General features: G+C 45.9%; 1 protein-coding gene across 1 annotated transcript; it reads left to right on the plus strand.

Annotated features, from left to right (window-relative positions):
* Positions 1-6,544: 6,544 nt before the first annotated feature.
* Positions 6,545-20,609, plus strand: LOC310659204 (sulfotransferase 6B1-like). Its single transcript, XM_083402427.1, has 6 exons — positions 6,545-6,812; positions 10,678-10,862; positions 11,878-12,004; positions 15,083-15,177; positions 16,799-16,982; positions 17,992-20,609. The coding sequence occupies exons 1-6, from the start codon at positions 6,668-6,670 to the stop codon at positions 18,108-18,110; spliced, it is 855 nt and encodes a 284-aa protein (XP_083258553.1). The 5' UTR covers positions 6,545-6,667; the 3' UTR covers positions 18,111-20,609.
* Positions 20,610-21,320: the final 711 nt, after the last annotated feature.

The raw sequence follows: 21,320 nt of genomic DNA on the forward strand, positions 1-21,320 counted from the left end.
ACTACCGGCTAGCGTTGGTCCTCTGTGAGCTGGGACCTGGAGCCAGCTCTGACAACTACTATATTTATTTTTCAGATATTCTTTAAAAACCTCCCATTTAGAAACAAATTCCTGTTTTGATTTATTCTTTATTTTTTCTGATAAACCATCTAATTCAGCATATTCTGTCAGCTTTTGGATCCAATCTTGAATAGAGGGGATTTCATTACTCTTCCATTTTGCTGCAATCAAAACTCTTGCCGCCGCCGTCGCATATAAAAAGATACCCTTCCTCTTTTGTGGAATATCCAAATCTGTTATTCCCAGGAGGTAGGCCTCTGGGTTTTTTTTGAAAGAGATCTTTAGCATTTTTTGCAGTTCTGCATGTATATTCTCCCAGAATACCTGTATTTTCCTACATATCCACCACATATGGAAGAATGTTCCTGAGTCTCCGCATCTCCAACAATTACTTGATACATTTTTATACATTTTTGAAAGCTTCCATGGTGTTAGATACCATCGATGTTGCATTTTTTGAAAGTTCTCTCTAATCGTGTAACAATTTGTGAATTTCCAATTGATCTTCCATAAATTTTCCCATTGGGCCATGGTTATTGAGTGGCCAAAATCCTGGGACCACCTCACCATTCCCACTGTTACCTCCTCCTCCTTGACTGTCCAGTCAAGGAGGAGTCGGTAAGTTTTAGAAAGAGTTTTTCTTTTAGAATTTACAAGATCAGATTCGAATTGGGAAATTTCTGTTGAGAACCCCTTTTGTTTGTCAGATTTAAATTTTTCAAATAACTGATGGTATTGGAACCAGTCTGAAATGTGGTCTCTTATTTCCTCAAAGTTTTTAAATTTTATTTGGTTATCTTCATTTTTTAGAAGTATTTTATATGTTGGCCAGCTTTCCTGAGTATTTTTCCGTTTTACTGTGATGGCTTCTACTGGAGAAGTCCACCACGGGACTTTAGGCTCCATCAGGTCTTTATATTTTTCCCATACAGCAAAGAGTGACTTTCTTATTATATGATTGGTAAAGTTTTTATGAATTTTCGCTTTTCCATATATTAGGTAGGCGTGCCATCCCCAACGGTTGTCAAAACCTTCCAGGTCCAGGAGGTCCGAATCCAGCAACGTGCACCAATCTTTTAGCCAGGTGAGACAGGCTGCCTCGTAGTAAAGTTTTAGGTCGGGTAGGGAAAAGCCTCCTCTCTCTTTTATGTCTATTAAGATCAGGTGTTTAATCCTAGGTTTCTTCCCTTCCCACAGGAATTTGGAAATTTCTCTTTGCCATATCTTGAGACAACCTGCTTCGCCCAGTATTGGAATCATTTGAAATAAAAAGATTAATTTTGGAAGCACATTCACCTTTATAACGGAAATCCTACCCAGAAATGTTAATTTTAGTTTACTCCAGGTTACAAAGTTTTTTCTAATCTCTAACCAAGTTTTGGTGTAATTATCCTGAAATAAGTTTATGTTCTTGGGGGTGATCCAAATACCCAGGTATTTCGCTTTTGAGGAGATTTTCAGGCCCAATATTTTTTCTAAATCGTCCTTTTCTTCTGTGGTTACATTTTTAACAAGCATTTTTGTTTTTGTTATATTCAGCTTAAAGCCTGTCACTTCTCCAAATTCTTTAATCAATTCCAGCACTCTTTCCAGACTTTCTTCAGGGTTTTCAGTCATAACAAGTAAATCGTCCGCAAAAGCTTTAATTTTATATGTTTTGTTTCCCAAAAATTGTGCGGCCGTGGCGCGGCAGCAGTGGGAGGCCCATTAGCTAAAGTGGTGCTTTGGATTAACAACAGTTTCAGGTTAAGAACGGACCCCCAGAATGAATTAAGTTCTTAACCTGAGGTACCACTGTATTTAAAAAAGATTCCCTTTTCCTTAACAACAGTTGCTAAGACTGCCCAGAGTGGTCTCACCTTTAACTTCTTATATTTAGTCACTCCCCTATTTTCTCCCAGGCCTTTATGAAACATGAAATCCGAAACAGAGACAGTAAACAAAGATCTCATCACAAACTCGTGTGGATAAACATACGTCATCTGCTATGACCAAGGGCCTGTCAACGCCACCAGGAGATGAGTGTTGGGTCTCTCTGACGCTCAATGGATCTATAACGGTCCCGTAATAGGCATGTCTAAGCTCAGGATGTTTTGCATCAGCAAAACAAGAGTCACTCGTAGCTCCTATTTCCCCTCCACTTCTGGCGCTTTCCATAATATTTCAGCTGCCGATACCTGCCAGGTTCCATACCTGGGAGCAAGTATACTTGTCAATTGTAATCGAAGCCATGTGGCGGATCTGCTTAGGAGCAGATGTTCCTTGCCTCCATCCTTCAAACAGAAACAGCAGCCGCTGTGATGTAAGCCTGTGGCAAAATTCTGCAGATGTGGCATTGCTCAAAGACCTGCTTTTCCTTCCTTCCCTCCCTTTGCTTTGCTGAAACTCAGCGAACCAAACTGTGGTCTGGGAAGGGACAGCGTCATGGATTAAAAGGGTGTAAAACCGTGGAGTAAAATGGAGCCTAACTCCAAAACTACGAGGCCCATTATTAGTGTGGCCAGCGGCGTGAATGCAAGCAGGTGGCCTGACCACAGGGAACGGTATAGGTAAAGGTAAAGGGACCCCTGACCATTAGGTCCAGTCGTGACTGACTCTGGGGTTGCAGCGCTCATCTTGCTTTATTGGCCGAGGGAGCCGGCGCACAGCTTCCGGGTCATGTGGCCAGCAGGACTAAGCCATTTACCTTCCCGCCAGAGCGATACCTATTAATCTACTTGCACTTTGACATGCTTTCAAACTGCTAGGTTGGCAGGAGCAGGGACCGAGCAACGGGAGCTCACCCCGTTGCGGGGATTCGAACCGCTGACCTTCTGATCGGCAAGTCCTAGGCTCTGTGGTTTAACCCACAGCGCCACCCACGTCCCACACAGGGAACGGTAAGAACCACATAAAGGGGAAACTGATAGCTGACGGTTAAATTGAACAAACAACTCCCTATAAGGTACAAGGAGGGTTCTGACATGTATAGTACAAAATGGATTGAGTAAATTGTATTTCCTGGGCTACTGCTGGATGTGAGATGGTGAAGTGCTGGGGTGGCAGGAAGCGGTTGGATGGACAGCTAAGATGCTGTATATTTGTTTCATATTTTTTTTTAAAAAAACAAAATTTTATTTGATTTTCCAAAACATAAACAAACAACAAATTCTGAGTCTAATTATCAAGATTACTCTGAATCTCCTGACTTCCCCCATCCCTTCCATGGGTCCCATTGATCCTATTTTCAATTGCATATCAGTGCTTCTCCAGTTGTTTTTTAGAGCAATGACAAACCTAGACAGCATCTTATAAAGCAGAGACATCACCTTGCCAACAAAGGCCTGTATAGTTAAAGCTATGGTTTTCCCAGTAGCGATGGATGGAAGTGAGAGCTGGACCATAAAGAAGGCTGATCGCCAAAGAATGGATGCTTCTGAATTATGGTGCTGGAGGAGACTCTTGAGAGTCCCATGGACTGCAAGAAGATCAAACCTATCCATTCTGAAGGAAATCAGCCCTGAGTGAGTGCTCACTGGAAGGACAGATCCTGAAGCTGAGGCTCCAAGACTTTGGCCACCTCAGGAGAAGAGAAGACTCCCTGGAAAAGACCCTGATGTTGGGAAAGATTGAGGGCACAAGGAGAAGGGGACAATGGAGAACGAGATGGTTGGACAGTGTTCTCGAAGCTACCAGCATGAGTTTGACCAAACTGCGGGAGGCAGTGGAAGACAGGAGTGCCTGGCGTGCTCTGGTCCATGGGGTCACGAAGAGCTGGACATGACTAACCGACTAAACAACAACAAAGGTTATCTATACATTTTGTTACATTACAAGTGTGTTTAAACTCCTGCTAATGTTTTGACCTGTTTACAATAATTTTGTATATACGTTATAAGCATTTCCCATTCTTTCTCGTCTTCTTGGTTCCTGAGCTTCCCAGTTAGTTTTGCCATTTGGGCATAGTCCATCAAATTGGTTTGCCATTCTTCTTTGGCCTGGGTTGTTTCTTCCTTTGATCTCTGGGCTAGTAACATCCGAGCGGCCGTTGTCGCCTACATGAACAGTTTCCTCTGGTCCTTTGGGAAAGATGCTGTATATTTGTCTATATAGTTTGTGCCCTAATGGAAATGCTCTCGCAGACTCTTTGGACTCTTTCCTGTAATAAAATCTGCTTGGTTGGGAATTTGATGTAAACCTCCATACTTGAACCCCTACAAGGGATTTGCCCCCCATAGGAGTTGTCTTGAACGTTCCCCAATTCTGCTTTAATGGAGACTCTTCATTTTATTTTAAAATGTCTTGGGTATAAGAGTGGTGCATACTTACAATTTATTTATTTATTTTAAAGCACGGCTCAATATCAAAGGTTTGGGCTTATGTACTGAAGTTCTCACCCTGGGCCAGCAGGGGGATACTGTAGATAGTTTTCACCCAGGTCCACATATGCAAATAGGGGATTGAAAGTGACGTTCAGTGATTGGATAGTTACAGAAAATGGTTACAGTTGCATTGTAGTGGAGCTCTATATAAGCAGGCTGGCTGAACCCTTCAGCCCAGTTCTGTTCTGGCCTGTGAATAAACAAGAGCTGTTTGAAGAATCGCTGTGTCGTCTGATATGTTCACCCACAACTTAAGATTTGAGAAATTCTGGCCTAGTGCAGTTTTAGGGACACAATTCATCTCCTTCTTCCTGAAAGAGGAGTTTATGGAATTCACCTGAATCCAGACATGAAATTGCCCTGGCATTGTAAAGCTACTGTTCTTTATCTCGGACTTCACACATATTTCCTCCTCCGTTTAGTACATTATGCAAAACTAATGGGAACACGGTGGCATGATTGCAGTATTGCAGATTAGCAAGAGTCTGATTAGGATGAAGACATCTCATTGAACTGAATGCCCTTCCACCAGTCTTTCTCCAACTTTTTGACGTTGGCCCCATGTTCTAAGCTTACCTTACCTTCTGGGGCCCCCAGAATTTGGCACCAACAACCTGCTTCACTGGAAGGGAAGAGAGGAATTGCAGGGCAAGTGCCAGGAAATGTAGGCTTAAAAGCAGGGCTTTTTTTCCAGCTGGAACTCAGTTCCCGCACCTCTCAGGTGGGCACCATTGCCATTCTAACAAGAGAGGTATTCGTGGTGAGTTCTGGCACTTCTTTTTCTAGAGATATAGCACTGCTTAAAAGGTTGTGCTTCAGACTCTCCAAGTGTCCCTATTTTCCAGGGATAGTCCTGAATTTACAGAAGTCATCCTGGTTTCTAATTTGATCCCAGAATGTCCCGCTTTTCCTTAAAGGTAAAGGGACCCCTGACCATTAGGTCCAGTTGTGGCCGACTCTGGGCTTGCAGCGCTCACCTCGCTTTATTGGCCAAGGGAACCGGCATACAGTTTCTGGGTCATGTGGCCAGCATGACTAAGCCGCTTCTGGCGAACCAGAGCAGCACACGGAAACACCGTTTACCTTCCTGCTGGAATAATTCATCAAATATTAAAAGCTTCCCAGGGCTGCCTTCAGATGTCTTCTAAAAGCCAGGTAGATGTTCATTTCCTTGACATCTGAAGGGAGGGTGTCCCACAGGGCGGGTGCCACTACCAAGAAGGCCGTCTGCCTGGTTCCCTGTAACTTCGCTTCTCGCAGTGAGGGAACCGCCAGAAGGCCCTCGGTGCTGAAACACATGTATGTTTTTATATATATTGGAAGCTGTCCAGAGTAGCTGTGACAACTCAGTCAGATGGGTGGAGTAGCAGTAGAAGCAGTAATAATAATAATAATAATAATAATAATAATAATAATAATAATGGAATAGGGCATCCTTCTTTTCATCAGTAAATGCTGGAAGGTAAGCTCCTATCCTCGCTGATGGGCAAAATTGGCAATTTCATTTATCTACGCTGCTTATTTTTTTCATTGAGATCTGCCCTCAGTGCTATCCTGGGCAGCTATTACATCCTTTGAAATTAGGAAAATACTTTGTATTGACTCCATTGGGTCCATCTAGCTCCATACTGTCTGCACTGACTGGCAGCATCTCTCCAGGCTTGGAGATGCTGGGGGCTGAGCCTGGGACCTGCCTACCAAAAGCAGGTGCTGTGCCACCGAGCTACGACCCTGCAGGGCCCCTGCAAATTCTCCAACTTCATTTCCTCCTTCAGGATTTACTGTGACAGGAGAGAACACAGTGCATTTCTACAGAGCTATGGTGCTATTAAGGACACGCACACGCTCATTAGGAACTCATTAACCTCCTGAGACAACACGCCACTCACACCAAGAGCCCCATTTGTTAATGAGTGCACCGCAATCATTTGTGCAATTACAATCCTGGTTATTTTCCACTGTTGCGTTTTTGCTCATTTCTGTGCCAGAAGCCAAGTTTCAGTGAACCTACCTCCCGGATTTGCTGTTTATCTGGATAACCTTTCTGTTCCTTTGCATTTATTGTAATCCATAAAGATAAGCCCCCAAATGCCTCTTCGAGATGTTACAAAGTGCATAAATGGGTCTTTTCCAGCTCCTTTCTTGCTCAGTCGCTGCTAATAATTGCTCGGCTGGCCAGAGGTTTCCTTCTCTCCTGGTTTGGGAAGAAGCGTCCACTTCGACTGAGACCACCCCCAAGACACCAGATGTCGTCGCGCAGTGAAGACGATCTCATGCACACTTTCAATGGCATCACTTTCACCATCAGGACTTCGCCCGAGCTCTTGAAATCCCTGGACACATTTGACGCTAGAGAAGACGACATCCTTTTGGTTTCGTACCCAAAGTCTGGTAAAGTCTCGCTTGATTTGGAATGGGGAAAGAATCCTAATCTACGCCTTATTATTCCAGGCTTAGTTAACTAGAATAAGAAATTCTGCGTGAGCGAGAGAGAGAGAGAAGCGGAGAAGGGAGAAAGTGGGATTGAGATCCATCTTAAGGGTGTACCCCATAAACTGCTTGCTCTTCTGCCACCGCCCCCCATGAAAGCTTGACTCAGAGAAGCGATACCAAAACTAAACCGGAAAGAGCTGCGGTGGTCTCATTTGTTTGTTTATTTATTTAAAGCATTTACATGCCACTCTTTTGCCAAAAAGCCTTCCCGGTGCAGCTTACAAGAATCAGTAGCGAGACAGTCCCTACTCCTCACGCTTACAATTTAAAATACACGGCACAAGAGGAAAAAGAGATGGGGAGGGAGGAGGAAAAATGCAGGTTGTTCTTAAGGTTACAGTTCTTATAATATAGTCCCATATAGTTCCGTCTACAGGAATACTGGCTGTCTTTGAGAGTAGCCCCCTATGTCCCAATCTGATCTGGTTTTTGACGACTCATGGTGGGATCACGAGACCAGTAGGGCTGGTAGTTAATGTGCAAAATATCCTTTGTATTGAATCTGTATTTGTTGTGAATCCTCTAGGAAAGGTGTTTTTTTTTAAAAAAAACCAACTTGACTTTACTCCCCTACCCCAGCCCCTGGTATGACTGGATTAGTCAGCTGGAAGACTTAATTGCTGAGTAAGTGTGCAATTAATCAACTCAAACATTAATGGGCAGCTTTAAGGACTCATGAGTTAATCATGTAAGTCATTGGCCACGCTGTCAATTGTCGGAAGCGATTAAAAAACTTTGTTCATAGAGTCAATCAATGACTCCATGATGACAACACTCTACTTCCACTGGGTCAGAGACACAATGCTTTTACAGTTTCTGAGCATTGCTGGTACAAAGATTGCTGTTGCGCTCAAGATTTGCTATTATTATTATTATTATTATTATTATTATTATTATTATTATTAGCTTTCCATAAGTAGCTCACTGGCCACTGTGAGAACAGGATGCTAGGTTGTTGTTGTTTAGTCGTTTAGTCGTGTCCGACTCTTCATGACCCCATGGACCAGAGCACGCCAGGCACTCCTGTCTTCCACTGCCTCCCGCACAGTTTGGTCAAACTCATGCTGGTAGCTTTGAGAACACTGTCCAACCATCTTGTCCTCTGTCATCCCCTTCTCCTTGTGCCCTCCATCTTTCCCAACATCAGGGTCTTTTCCAGGGAGTCTTCTCTTCTCATGAGGTGGCCAAAGTCTTGGAGCCTCAGCTTCAGGATCTGTCCTTCCAGTGAGCACTCAGGGCTGATTTCCTTCAGAATGGAGAGGTTTGATCTTCTTGCAGTCCATGGGACTCTCAAGAGTCTCCTCCAGCACCATAACTCAAAAGCATCCATTCTTCGGCGATCAGCCTTCTTTATGGTCCAGCTCTCACTTCTATACATCACTACTGGGAAAACCATGGCTTTAACTATATGGACCTTTATTGGCAAGGTGATGTCTCTGCTTTTTAAGATGCTGTCTAGGTAAGATGGGCTAAAAGAGTGTTCCCCAAACTGGGGCCTCCAGTTGTTTTTGGACTACAGTTCCCACCATCCCTGACCACTGGTCCTGCTAGCTAGGCATGATGGGAATTGTGGTCCAAAAACAGCTGGAGACCCAAGTCTGGGAAACACTGGGCAAAAGCATAACATGCTAAAGGCCAGGTAGAATAATTGATGGCAGTATATATGTTCATTCTTCTTTTAGTCCCGAAGTAGTCTTGGAGGTGCGGGAACAGCCTTTAAAAGATTCAGCAAAGCAGGTTTGCACGAGTACACCAACCATGAGGTGCAGTGAGGCCTCAGGGAGCCAGTGTGGTGTAGTGGTTAAGAGCGGTGGACTTGTAATCAGGGGAACCGGGTTCGCTTCCCCGCTCCTCCACATGCAGCTGGTGGGTGACCTTGGGCAAGTCACACTTCTTTGACGTCTCTCAGCCTCACTCACCCCACAGAGTGTTTGTTGTGGGGGAGGAAGGGAAAGGAGAATGTTAGCCGCTTTGAGACTCCTGAAGGGGAGTGATAAAGCGGGATATCAAATCCAAACTCCTCCTATTCTTCTCTTCTTCAGGGCGGCAGGTTCCCAATGATAGGTCCTGCTCACTGATGAGGCGAGGTGTGCTGCCTCTGTTGCCTGAGCTTGTGAGATTTCAGCGAGATCTTGTATGAGATCTTGTGAGATTTCTCACGATATCCTGCCAGAAGATAACCTTGGGTTAGCAAATATTAGAAACTAATAAACAGTAAAGGTAAAGGGATCCCTGACCATTAGGTCCAGTCGTGGCTGACTCTGGGGTTGTGGCGCTCATCTCGCTTTATTGGCCGAGGGAGCCGTCGTACAGCTTCCGGGTCATGTGGCCAGCATGACTAAGCTGCTTCTGGCGAACCAGAGCAGCGCACGGAAACGCTGTTTACCTTCCCGCTGGAGCGGTACCTATTTATCTACTTGCACTTTGACGTGCTTTCGAACTGCTAGGTTGGCAGGAGCAGGGACCGAGCAACGGGAGATCACCCCGTCATGGGGATTCAAACCTCCGACCTTCTGATCGACAAGTCCTACGAAGGAAAAATGCAGAACTGTGCCAGACAATAAATTAGCCACCATGCCACACAGATAAGTAAGGCACGGTGGTGGGGTTGCTGTGAGGCTTAAAACTGGCAAATTGCTGTGGAGAACTGAACTCAAAAGAGTGGAAAAATGAGAAACGGATGGAAACTGAAACTGACAGATCTACCTCTCCCTTGCTAGTTCTGAGCTATTGCAAGTGACTTGCAAGATTCCTTTTGTACAGTAATTTTGAGGAGCACCCTCACGGGCATTGCGGTTTGAGGAACCCTCTCCTCCTGCCGCAAGTGGGGCGGGGGCGTTTAGGAACCATATCCCTTCCCAGTTAGGACAGGATGAGCTCCCACTATCAGTAAACGTACAGGGAGCCCTTTAAAAAGTAAAGAGCCTGCAAAACCTTGCTCTTTCTCTTGTGGAGCAAATTCCAGCATTCAGTATTTTTTCCCTTCTCTTCTTCAGAAATGAAAACGACCGGATCCAAAGTTGTTAGTCAAACAAACCCATCCTTTTACTCCGGGTTTCATCAGCTTCATTGCTCTTTAGAGAGGAGCATCTTCAAAATAAACCCACTAAGGTTCCTTGTCCTCAATCTGCCTCAATCTAGAGGCAATTATTTCTTATCCTTGGCAATTAGACCGTTTATGGTCCTCCTGTGTACATAACCTCCATCACCCAGTTTATCAAGCCATATATATTCAACACTTTGCCGGTACAGTGGTACCTTGGGTTACATACGCTTCAGGTTACAAACTCCACTAACCCAGAAATATTACCTCGGGTTAAGAACTATTACCTTCAGGGTGAGAACAGAAATTGTGCTCTGGTGGCGCAGCGGGAGGCCCCATTAGCTAAAGTGGTGCTTCAGGTTAAGAACAGTTTCAGGTTAAGAACGGAGCTCCGGAATGAATTACTGTATTTTTCGCTCTATAAGACGCACCAGACCACAAGACGCACCTAGTTTTTGGAGGAGGAAAACAGGAAAAAAAATATTCTGAATCTCAGAAGCCTGAACTCTACGCAGTGTAAGCAGCAACACCTCTTGCTGTTCTGGCTTCTAGGATAGCTGCGCAGCCTGCATTCGCTCCATAAGACGCACACACATTTCCCCTTACTTTTTAGGAGGGAAAAAGTGAGTCTTATAGAGCAAAAAAATACGGTAAGTTCTTAACCCGAGGTACCACTGTATTGTTCATGCTTTTTTCCCTTTCTTTTCTCCTCTCCCGCAGGCACTCACTGGCTTGCCGAAATCCTCATGCACCTCTACGCACCCAGAGTGTCTTTAACATCCCCGATTGAATTTGGAGATCTTTCCAAACTGGATCAACTGGACCGTCTTTCCGGCAAGAGAATCATTCCAACCCATTTGGACGGCAACATGCTGCCGCCTGCTTTTACACTCAAGCAATGTAAGGTGAGATATGCTGAATTGGAACAAACATAAACCTGCAAAAAACCCTGATTGACGTTTATTCCAATTCAGTGATAAACAGTAGGATTTCTTGGTGGGACGAAAACCCCCAAACGCTTGGACCTGTCGCTGAGAAGCATGTGCCTGCACGCACAACTTGTGGCACAAGTCTGGATGAGCCCTTAGCTACGATCAATCATTTCAACAGGTTTGCTTTGAATGAAACTTATCTCTGCTGTGATTTGGGGGGAAGACAGTAGCCCAGCAGTAGAATTCATACTTTGCCTTGCAGGAAGTCCCAAGATCAATTCCTGGCAGCTCCAAGTCTCCAAAACTCACCACTAGTCAGTATAGTCTTCAGCATTGATTGGGGATGATGGGACTTGTAGTCCAACCACACAAGGCTCTCTCTCTCTCTCTGTGTGTGTGTGTGTGTGTGTAGAGATCATATTGAGCACTAGCTGGTGGCTGGTGCACCTTGAGACCGATATGGCGGATGCTAGGCAGGGGTCTGCAAGGTTTACCTCGCCTGTTCTGGTTTACTCCAGCGGAGATCCCTCCATGCGCCGGATCGCGTGCACCCCCACGATTTCTGGGGTCTACAACTGAGCAAATGTGATTTCCAGCATCTGTGCATGTGCAGACATGATTTGCTGCGCCACGGAAGCGAGTCCCCACGCCTTGCTTAGGTGCGCTGGTTTAGCGCAGTGCGCAAGGACTCACCAAGCGGGCGGCTCGGTTCGGGGGCTGCTTGTGGGCTGGTTAAACGACCCCTGGGGGCCGCTTGTGGGCCATGGGCCTTAGGTTGCCTACCCCTGTGCTAGGGAGACCAGAAATTGGTGGCTCCATAGTCAATGTTAGGCAGATCTACTCCCTGATTGGTTGTAAGAAGGCAGGCAGGTGGGGCATTGAGGGTGGTGGGGGCGAAGCTCCATTCACTCTAAGTGAGCAGCTTCCCATTGGTAATAGAGCACCTTTCGATGTCACTGCCTTATTAACGTGTTGTCTTCATTTGCAGGCTATCTACATCATCAGAAACCCAAAAGACATTGCGGTTTCCATGTATCATTATTACAGAGACAATCCAAACCTCCCCACCATCGATTCCTGGCCTGTTTTCCTGGAGATGTTCTTAAGAGGAGACGGTAAGAAGACTGAATAGCACCTTTCCTCTCTCTCACCTTGCAAACTCTAGTGCATAGTGACAACCCCCAAGTGAAAATAATACGAATTTCCCTTCCATGGTGGCTGGCTGTATTGCTGCAAATGAGAGAGGAAGTTAAACGCTTCTGAAGACCGGTTGTTGGAAACCTCTGGAGGAGTGAGTGCTCTTGTGCTCAGATCCTGCTAACTGGTTTGCCACAGGCATCTGGTTGGCCAAGGTGAGAACAGGATGCTAGACCAGGTGGGCCATTGGCCTGATCCAGTAGGGGTTCCTTATGCTCCTGTTTTCCCAAGAGATCATCAGCTGGATTATTGGCTTCGGTTTCTTGCTTGCTCCCCAGAAGCTCCAAGTCCTTAGAGGGTTTTTGGACTTGTATATGTAGAAACCCCCTACCTTTTGTTGTTTAGTCGTGTCCGACTCTTCGTGACCCCACGGACCAGAGCACGCCAGGCACTCCTGTCTTCCACTGCCTCCCGCAGTTTGGTCAAACTCATGCTGGTAGCTTCGAGAACACTGTCCAACCATCTCGTCCTCTGTCGTCCCCTTCTCCTTGTGCCCTCCATCTTTCCCAACATCAGGGTCTTTTCCAGTGAGTCTTCTCTTCTCATCAGGTGGCCAAAGTATTGGAGCCTCAGCTTCAGGATCTGTCCTTCCAGTGAGCACTCAGGGCTGATTTCCTTCAGAATGGATAGGTTTGATCTTCTTGCTGTCCATGGGACTCTCAAGAGTCTCCTCCAGCACCATAATTCAAAAGCATCAGTTCTTCAGCGATCGGCCTTCTTTATGGTCCAGCTCTCACTTCCATCCCCATACCTTAGGTTGGTTATTTTGGAGTGTCAGATCCAAGTTCTGAAGACCACAAGGCAGAGACTCTGATTGCAGCTGTATTAACCCTCCGCTGAGGTCAAGGGCATGAGGCCCTGGTTCCTGTTATCAAAACATTGGTCACATCATTTTACTGCATGGCTGTAAAAAGAAAAAGAAAAAAAAGCTTCCACAAAGCTGGAGATCCAAAGATCAACCGAGCAACAAATTGAATTGGTGTCATTAACAAAGGAACGCAAATTGACGCTTTGATTTGTAGGATAAGGATCAAAATAGTAATTTGAAGTGTGACTTGAGAGGCCTTCCTTTCTTCCTTTTTGTACCATCATGGACTTGATTTGACTTAAATGCAATAAATGGACTTAGCTGGATAAGACAACCGGTCCATTTAAGGCAGAGTTGGGGAATGTTTATTTTTATTTATTAAATTCCTATGCTGCCCTTCACCCGAAGATCACAGGGTGGTTTGCAATATAAAAACACAAAAATACATGCCGTAAGTACAAACAGAAACAATAGCACCCCTGCCCACAATATTATTATTATAGATGCTGCTGAACTCCAGTTCACATCAGCACCATCCAATAGTAAGGGATGATGGGAGTTGTAGTCCAATTGCATCTGGAAGGTGCAGGTTCCATACTCTTGCCTGAAGGACTGGCAACTGTTCACAGCAACAGAGAAAGTGTAAAGGGCAGGGGAATCTTTGGGCCTCTAGATGTTGCTGTGCTATGATTTCAATCTGGTCCTAAACAGGGAATGTCTTCTAAAAGTCTGGTAGTTGTTGTTCTCTTTGACATCTGATGGGAGGGCGTTCCACAGGGTGGGTGCCACTACCAAGAAGGCCCTCTGCTTGGTTCCCTGTAACCTCACTTCTCGCAGTGAGGGAGCTGTCAGAAGGCCCTCGGCGCTGGACCTCAGTGTCTGGGCTGAACGATGGGGGTGGAGACGCTCCTTCAGGTCTACTGGGCCGAGGCCGTTTAGAGCTTTAAAGGTCAGCACCAACACTTTGAATTGTGCTTGGAGACAACATTATTAGTCCAACAACATTATAGTCCAACAACATCTGGAAAGTGACATGTTCCCCACTCTTGTCCTAGACTATAGGACAAGACTTTTCATTTTTATCTGTCTCTCCTCTCCAATGGATTGAGTGGGCGAGACCAATAGCGAACCCAATTGTCAAGAAGGCAGTTTCTGAATGTGCCGTAGAGGGAAGTCAAGGGCAGATGGGGCTCATCAACCTGGGAAGAGAACTCATTTAGGTGAAGGAAATACTGACCCCCAACATCCACTGCCCTGTGGAATATCTTCAGGAGAAGAAAAGGCTAAGAAGAGTCCCTAAGAAGGTTGGATGGCGCCTTGTACACCTCCTTCCATCAACTTCTGCAGCCAAGCTGGTGCCAAACGTCTTGTTCTGCTTTCCTTTGAATCACAGGTCAAGAGGGGAGTCTTGTCGTCTGGGTATCCCAAGACCTCCATACACACTGACAACGCAGCAATTTGACTTCACCCTCAGAGGTTCACTCCATTGTCTCTCGAGACAAACAGATGCCAGCAACCTCTCTGACTGGGTACTGAATGGGTGGAGGCCTGAAAGAAGCCAAAATTTGACTGTGGCTAGACAGTGGCTTTTGTGGGACGCAGGTGGCGCTGTGGGTTAAACCACAGAGCCTAGGACTTGCCGATCAGAAGGTCGGCGGTTTGAATCCCTGCGACGGGGTGAGCTCCCGTTGCTCGGTCTCAGCTCCTGCCAACCTAGCAGTTCGAAAACACGTTAAAGTACAAGTAGATAGATACCGCTCTGGCGGGAAGGTAAACGGCGTTTCCGTGCGCTGCTCTGGTTCGCCAGAAGCGGATTAGTCATGCTGGCCACATGACCCGAAGCTGTACGCCGGCTCCCAATAAAGCGAGATGAGCGCCGCAACCCCGGAGTCGGTCACGACTGGACCTAATGGTCAGGGGTCCCTTTACCTTTTTATACATAATCTTTAGTAGGGCCTATCTTCCTCTTGTATGAGAATTTCACTCTATCCTTCTGGCTGTGCAGAGTTCATGGAAATTTTTGTATTTATTTTATTACATTTACACTCAACCTTTCCTCCATTTTTCTCCCCTCCCCCATTTTATGTTCACAACAGCCCTGTGAGGTAGGTTAGGCTGAGTGGGAGATTTGAATGCTGGTCCAGCAAATGCCTCCAATAATAATCTCATTTTTGCTCTCCCTTCCTAGTTGTCTGCGGATCCTGGTTTGATCACGTCTTAAGCTGGGAGAAACACACCGATGACAAAAACACTCTGTTCTTGTTCTACGAAGACATGAAACAGGTAAAACTAAAATCTGCCTTTTTCCTAAGTAGGAAGAGAAAAGCAAGGCAAATCTAAACTAAGCAAACTCCTAAATTCCTGTGAAAGTTAAATTTATGATGCTCAGGTAGCAAACAGTTAAAAGACATTTATCCCACCTTTCCTCCCAAAAAGATCAGAGTAGCATGTGTGATCCTCCCTCTACTTTGACCTGAATTGGGAGCAGGTGGCGCTGTGGTCTAAACCACTGAGCCTCTTGGGCTTGCTGATCAGAAGGTCAGTGGTTCAAATCCCCGCGACGGGGTGAATTCCCGTTGCTCTGTCCCAACTCCTGCTAACCTAGCAGTTCGAAAGCATGCCAGTACAAGTAGATAAATAGGTACCACTGCAGCAGGAAGGTAAACAGTGTTTCTGTGCGCTCTGGCCTCCGTCACAGTGTGCCGTTGTGCCAGAAGCGGTTTAGTCATGCTGGCCACATGACCCGGAAAGCTGTCTGTGGACAAGCGCAGGCTCCCTCGGCCTGAAAGCGAGATGAGGGTCCACCCCATAGTCACCTTTGACTGGACTTAACTGTCCAGGGGTCCTTTCCTTTACCTTTTTGTTACTTTGACCTGAACAACAACCTTGCGAGGTATGTTAGCCCCAAAGGTTACCCAGTGAGTTTTGTGGCCAAGTAAGAATTTGAACCCAGGTTTCCTTTATTAAATGCCCACATGGCATCCTGAGAGGGAATAAATGTTGAATGTTAAGTTGTTCCCCCACTCATATGTCCTTGCAAGGTAAATAAAGGTAAAGGGACCCCTGACCATTAGGTCCAGTCGTGGCCGACTCTGGGGTTGCAGCGCTCATCTCGCTTTATTGGCTGAGGGAGCCGGCGTACAGCTTCTGGGTCATGCGGCCAGCATGACTAAGCCGCTTCTGGCGAACCAGAGCAGCACACGGAAATGCCATTTACCTTCCCGCCAGAGCGGTACCTATTTATCTACCTGCACTTTGACGTGCTTTCGAACTGCTAGGGTGGCAGGAGCTGGGGCCGAGCAACGGGAGCTCACCCCATCGTGTGGATTCGAACCACCGACCTTCTGATCGGCAAGTCCTAGGCTCTGTGGTATAACACACAGTGCCACCCGCGTCCCTTCCTTGCAAGGTAGCACCTGTGTTAATGCTTCCAGCGGAGCTTGGGCGATTCAGTACCAGGAAGATGGGTGGGAAGCTTCTGTTCTGCTCATCTTTATTTAGGCATGACAACCAAGAATTAGCTGAGTTCATCAGTGCTTCCTTCCTGGTAATTCTGTAGAACAGAAGTGGGAAATCTGTGGTCCTCCAGGTATGATTGGACTCCCAACTCCCTTTATTCCCCAGTCAGCTTGGCCAAGGCACAGGGATGATGGGAATTGTATTCTAGCAAAATCCAGAGGTTCGCAGGTCCTTGGTTCATCAGATTACTGCCTTGGGTTCTTCTGTGATTCAGGTGCAAAATTGTGCCTGCTTCAAACCCCCCCCCCCCCAATCCACCAATAGCCCTGCCCGGTCTTTGCCGAAAAACACAAAAACGGCTACGGTTTTGTGTGCTCCCCATTCACTTCAATGGAGCAGGTGCCTGCAGCAGCTCACCCCATCCTCTGCTGTTTGCGTCTCCCAGGACCTCCCAAAGGTTGTGAAGAAAGTCAGTGCTTTCCTGGCGCTCAACACCAGCGAGAGCAGGATCCACGAGATCTGCAAGAAATCCTCGTTCAGCGAGATGAAAACCAACACGGAGAAGGAGAACGATCCGAACCACACGGTCTGCGCGCTCACGTCCAACCGGAAGCTGGTATTCCGAAAAGGTAAGGGGAGGCGGAGGAGGGCTGAGCAAAAACTGGTCCATTTCTGCTTCTCCCACTCTCTCGTTTCTCCAGCCTGAAGTTCAGGCCACTTCATTGCTGCTGCGCTCGTTTGCATTTTTTAAAATAAATAAATAAATGTCCTCATGGAAACTAGCAATTTAGTGCATGTTTCTCATAAATAGCCATGTTTCCAAGCAATTTTCCTTTTGCCGTGCCCTATGGAGCACTAGAATAACCAACTGGTGGGATGCTCTAGATAAAATCCTCTGTTTACTCCCAGGGGCTGCGTTTTCCAGGTGAATGAGGACTCCAGTCCTCCTCCTTTATCTCCCTTATCTTATCTTAATTTCGCTGCTTCTCTCCCGCTTGCCAACACTCGTATAATCCACCCAGCCAGTATTGCAGGACAAAGTGTCTGGGTTTATCTGAAACCAAATAGAGGCCAGACACAGCGAAGAAAACAAGGCAATACGCTGGGTACATCGTGAACAGGTGAAAGGGTTGACAGGGTGGCAGCCCGAAGAAAACCTCGGCTGGAACGGGTAGAGGCGAAGCCTTTAACGTAGGACGTCCCAAGTTCAGTCCCAGGGTGAAGTTTGCTCCGGCATCATGGCTGGGATGGCAAGAGCCTTGGGGGCTGTGGAAGATAGTCAGCACTGAGCACAATGCACCAGGGAGCAAAAAATAAATAAATGTTTAGAGTTGGGAAGACATCTAGCTCAACCCACTGCTCAATGTAGGATCGGCAAGGCAGGACGCAGCTGCAGCAATCCAATCTGTACAGGGAATGGTTGGAAAGAGAGGAATGGTGAGATGAACCAGCCGGGGAACCCCAAGCGAAAAAGGCTCAGAGCCAGGGGGTTGGTGGTGGGATGACTATGAGTGGTCAGAAGGGAGAAGACTGGGAGAAGGACGAGGCATTGGAAGCCAAAGAGGCAACAGGGCTTAGTGAGCAGTCAGACTCTGCGACAGAGCGCAGTTCAACTTTTTCCCATCGCTCATTCTCCAGGTGCCGTTGGCGACTGGAAAAACCATTTCACTCCCAAACAGAACCGGATGTTCGAAGAGACATTTAACAAGAAAATGAAATTTAGCGAAGTGGCAAAACACCTTGTCTACGAGTTCTGATTGCGATGGCAACCAGCCACCAGCTGGCGACTGTACGGAAACGTTTGTTGGGGAGGTCTGTATATATCTAAAAAGGCCTGTATTCTCCAGATTTCAGGATTATGTCTCTTCTAAAGAGGAAAACGGAAAGCGTAAATGTGGGAACGGTGAGAAAATGTTGCAATTTATCTGTCCATAATGTGAAGCCTCTCCACTCCATTTCACTTACCCCCATTTTCTGTTTTCTCCTCCTCCCTCCAAATAGTCTGTCCCCACTTGGTCACTGGGGTTCCTGTTCCTTCTGATTTTACAACACTGCAAATGTTTGGCTTTGATATCACCTGCTAATATTGCCTTCTTGTGTACTGGCAGTGGCAGTGTAGTGGTTAGAGTTCTGGACTCTGACCTGGGATACCAGGGATCAAATTTCCACCCAATCATAAAAGAGACCTACTGCAAACGAGTCTGTCAAGCAGGACACTAGCCATTTAAGAGGCTAAAATAAAGTCACAGCACAAGGAGAAATTGTTCAGCACTGACAAGCACTGACAAATTGAAGGGAGGCACTTTTCCATAATGTCAAGTTTGCAGAACTAGACAGACATGTTTTGCTAATGAGAAGATTGGAAAACGTTTATTGAATATATGGGGGGGGGGGAATGTGTACACTTGAAAACATTGGCAGCATTAAGATAAATTCAGCAGTGTAAATAAGCTTTGATGGATGCAATAATGGAATCCTGAATGGTTTAGTTTTTGTAAAATATGCATGGATTTATGATATGCAAAATGAACCACGGAAAGAGAAGAAGCGAAGTCACTGATATTTTAAGGATGTTTAAATGAGTATTTTAAACTGTAAAACAGAAAATTTAATAAAAATTATATACAAAAAAGAAAGAAAAAAGAAATGTAAAACGCAGAAATGTAAGACTCCAGTTTATATCTGCAAAAAGGCAAAACTGTGAGATGGGGAACTTGCGGCCGTACTGATGTTTGCTGGTCTTCATCTGTCATTGAGAACATAAGGGGAACCCTAACCCTAACCCTTCCCCCCATCTAATCTTCTGAATTAGTGGATCCACTTCCAAGTGGATGGCCAACACTGGCTCTTGTGGGAGTGAGTTCCACAGTCTAACTAAGCACGGACCAATATCTTGGACCCTGGCCTATGCAGACTGCAGCTGATGGAAATAAAAACTCGGCAACATCTAGAGGTGAGAGGTATTGTGCCCCTCTGAGATCGGGCGCGTTCTTACGGACAGACCAACCCCTCTTAGAAAGCCATTTACCGGGCCATGATGTGTGCAATGTCAATATCCCCAGCCTGCAGCCGCTTATCTGCGCTTAGAATTCAATCCCTCTGCCACAGAGGATTTTAAAAAGAAAGAAGGGGGAAAATATGTATCGCTCCGTGGGGACTATTCTGGCAGTCGTTTTTACGAGCGCGCCTGCAACCATTTAACAAATCGGCGTCACAAATTATAGCGGGGATGCGTAAATGAAAAGAGCCGGAGGCAGCGATATGATCAAAACCCCTGGCAATTCTGTGCTTCTGGCTCTGGAGGAGGAAGGTGGCAGCAACATCTAGTGGCTGAAACAGGAGGCGGAGGGGAAGCATCCGATTTTTGCACTTCTCAGGGCAGTTGTTTTCCATCAAACCCCGTTGATTTAAGACCATCCCTCGCTGAACCTTGCAAAGGGTGCACAGTTACCTTTGACGTCATCAGCTAGTTACCCCTGGATTGGTACAAATCATGCTTGCCCTGGGTCTCTAGGGCAAAGGATCGCTAGTCCAGCTTATTAGTACACCCCCTCCACCTCTTATCCTCACAAGCATCCAGTGAGGTAGGTTATTTATTTATTGCATTTATATCACAAGTGAGATAATATCCACGGAGCTCAAGGTGGCATACATGGTTTTCCTCCTCCTCATTTAATCCCCCACGACAACCATGCGAGGTAGGCCTAGGGTCAGTGACTGGCCCAAGGAAGAAAAACCAAACCAAACCAAACCAAACCAAATCACAGAAGTGTGTTTTTTTAAAAACCTTTTTTATTCTTGGATAGAAAAGCAAAGCCTACACTGATTAAGATTTCTTTTAACCATTGGCAGCTCATTACCTGAGCTTATAAATAATCAACAAGACAAATCAATTATCATTCATATATATATGAATGGGTAAAAGGCTTTATATATATATATATATATAAATTATCATTTATATATATATATAAAGCCTTTTACCCAACCAAGCAACTGAGCAGTAGAAGTTCTCCATTTCCAGCTCCCAGGAATTTACTAAACACAAAGGACACAACATAACTCCACCCGCTGGAAGAAAATTTATCCTATACAGTATTTAAGCAAGTAAGAAGATTCCTGCTGCGGGAGGCCAAGGTCCATCTGATACAGAATTCTGTTGCTACCTGAGTGCAAAAGCACTCTCCTGACTTGCAAGTCCCAGCGCCTGGTAATTTTCTGAATACAAGAGTCAGAAAACAGTACAACCCACCCTCCGCTCACAAGTAATTCAATATAAATTCATTGCTCATTTTCTGCTTAAGTGGTGAGGTCTCAGCTATTCCATTTTTTTTTGGGGGGGGGGACAGAAGATAAATATAGCCAAACTTATTTGCAGGTATTCTGCTTACAAGGGGGTTTTCTTCCTCTGGAGAGGTGACCAGTTTTGAACGTGGAGAACCCCTAGGTTTTTAGAACTGGTTTCAGAGGTCCATATATCCAGTCTTGCCAGAAAGCGATTTCTGAGAAGAAGGTAGAAGACTGAAAAGCACATGGTTTAATCCAGTGCATACTGGATCTATACATAAATGTGACCCAGCCAACATTAAGCAACAAATCTCTATGTGTGCGGTGCTTGCAAACAAACAGAGCACTTCCAGATTATGATTACTGGCCCCGAGTACATAGCAGCTAGCAAATGCCTCTACTGTCCTTTAAAATGAAGCACCTACTGTGCTGTGCATTGTGCGGTTAAGTGCTTTCAGGGGGAGCTTATCCTTCAGTTAAACTCAGCCCAAAAGTACAGGAGGGAAAACGTTTATCAGACTGTGTTACGCCTTGCTGCAGGTGAGGGAGCTGAATGTTTGAATGGCCCTCGCATGTTAAAAACAAAACAAAAACCCAACCCATCCCTTGCTGATTCAGAATTCGGCATTTTGGGGAGAAGTGTTGACCCTAGCCTTTCCTCAGCATGCAAAGCCACCCTC

Source organism: Podarcis tiliguerta (genome assembly GCF_965153285.1).
Source record: "Podarcis tiliguerta genome assembly, chromosome: 10".
NCBI lineage: Eukaryota > Metazoa > Chordata > Lepidosauria > Squamata > Lacertidae > Podarcis > Podarcis tiliguerta.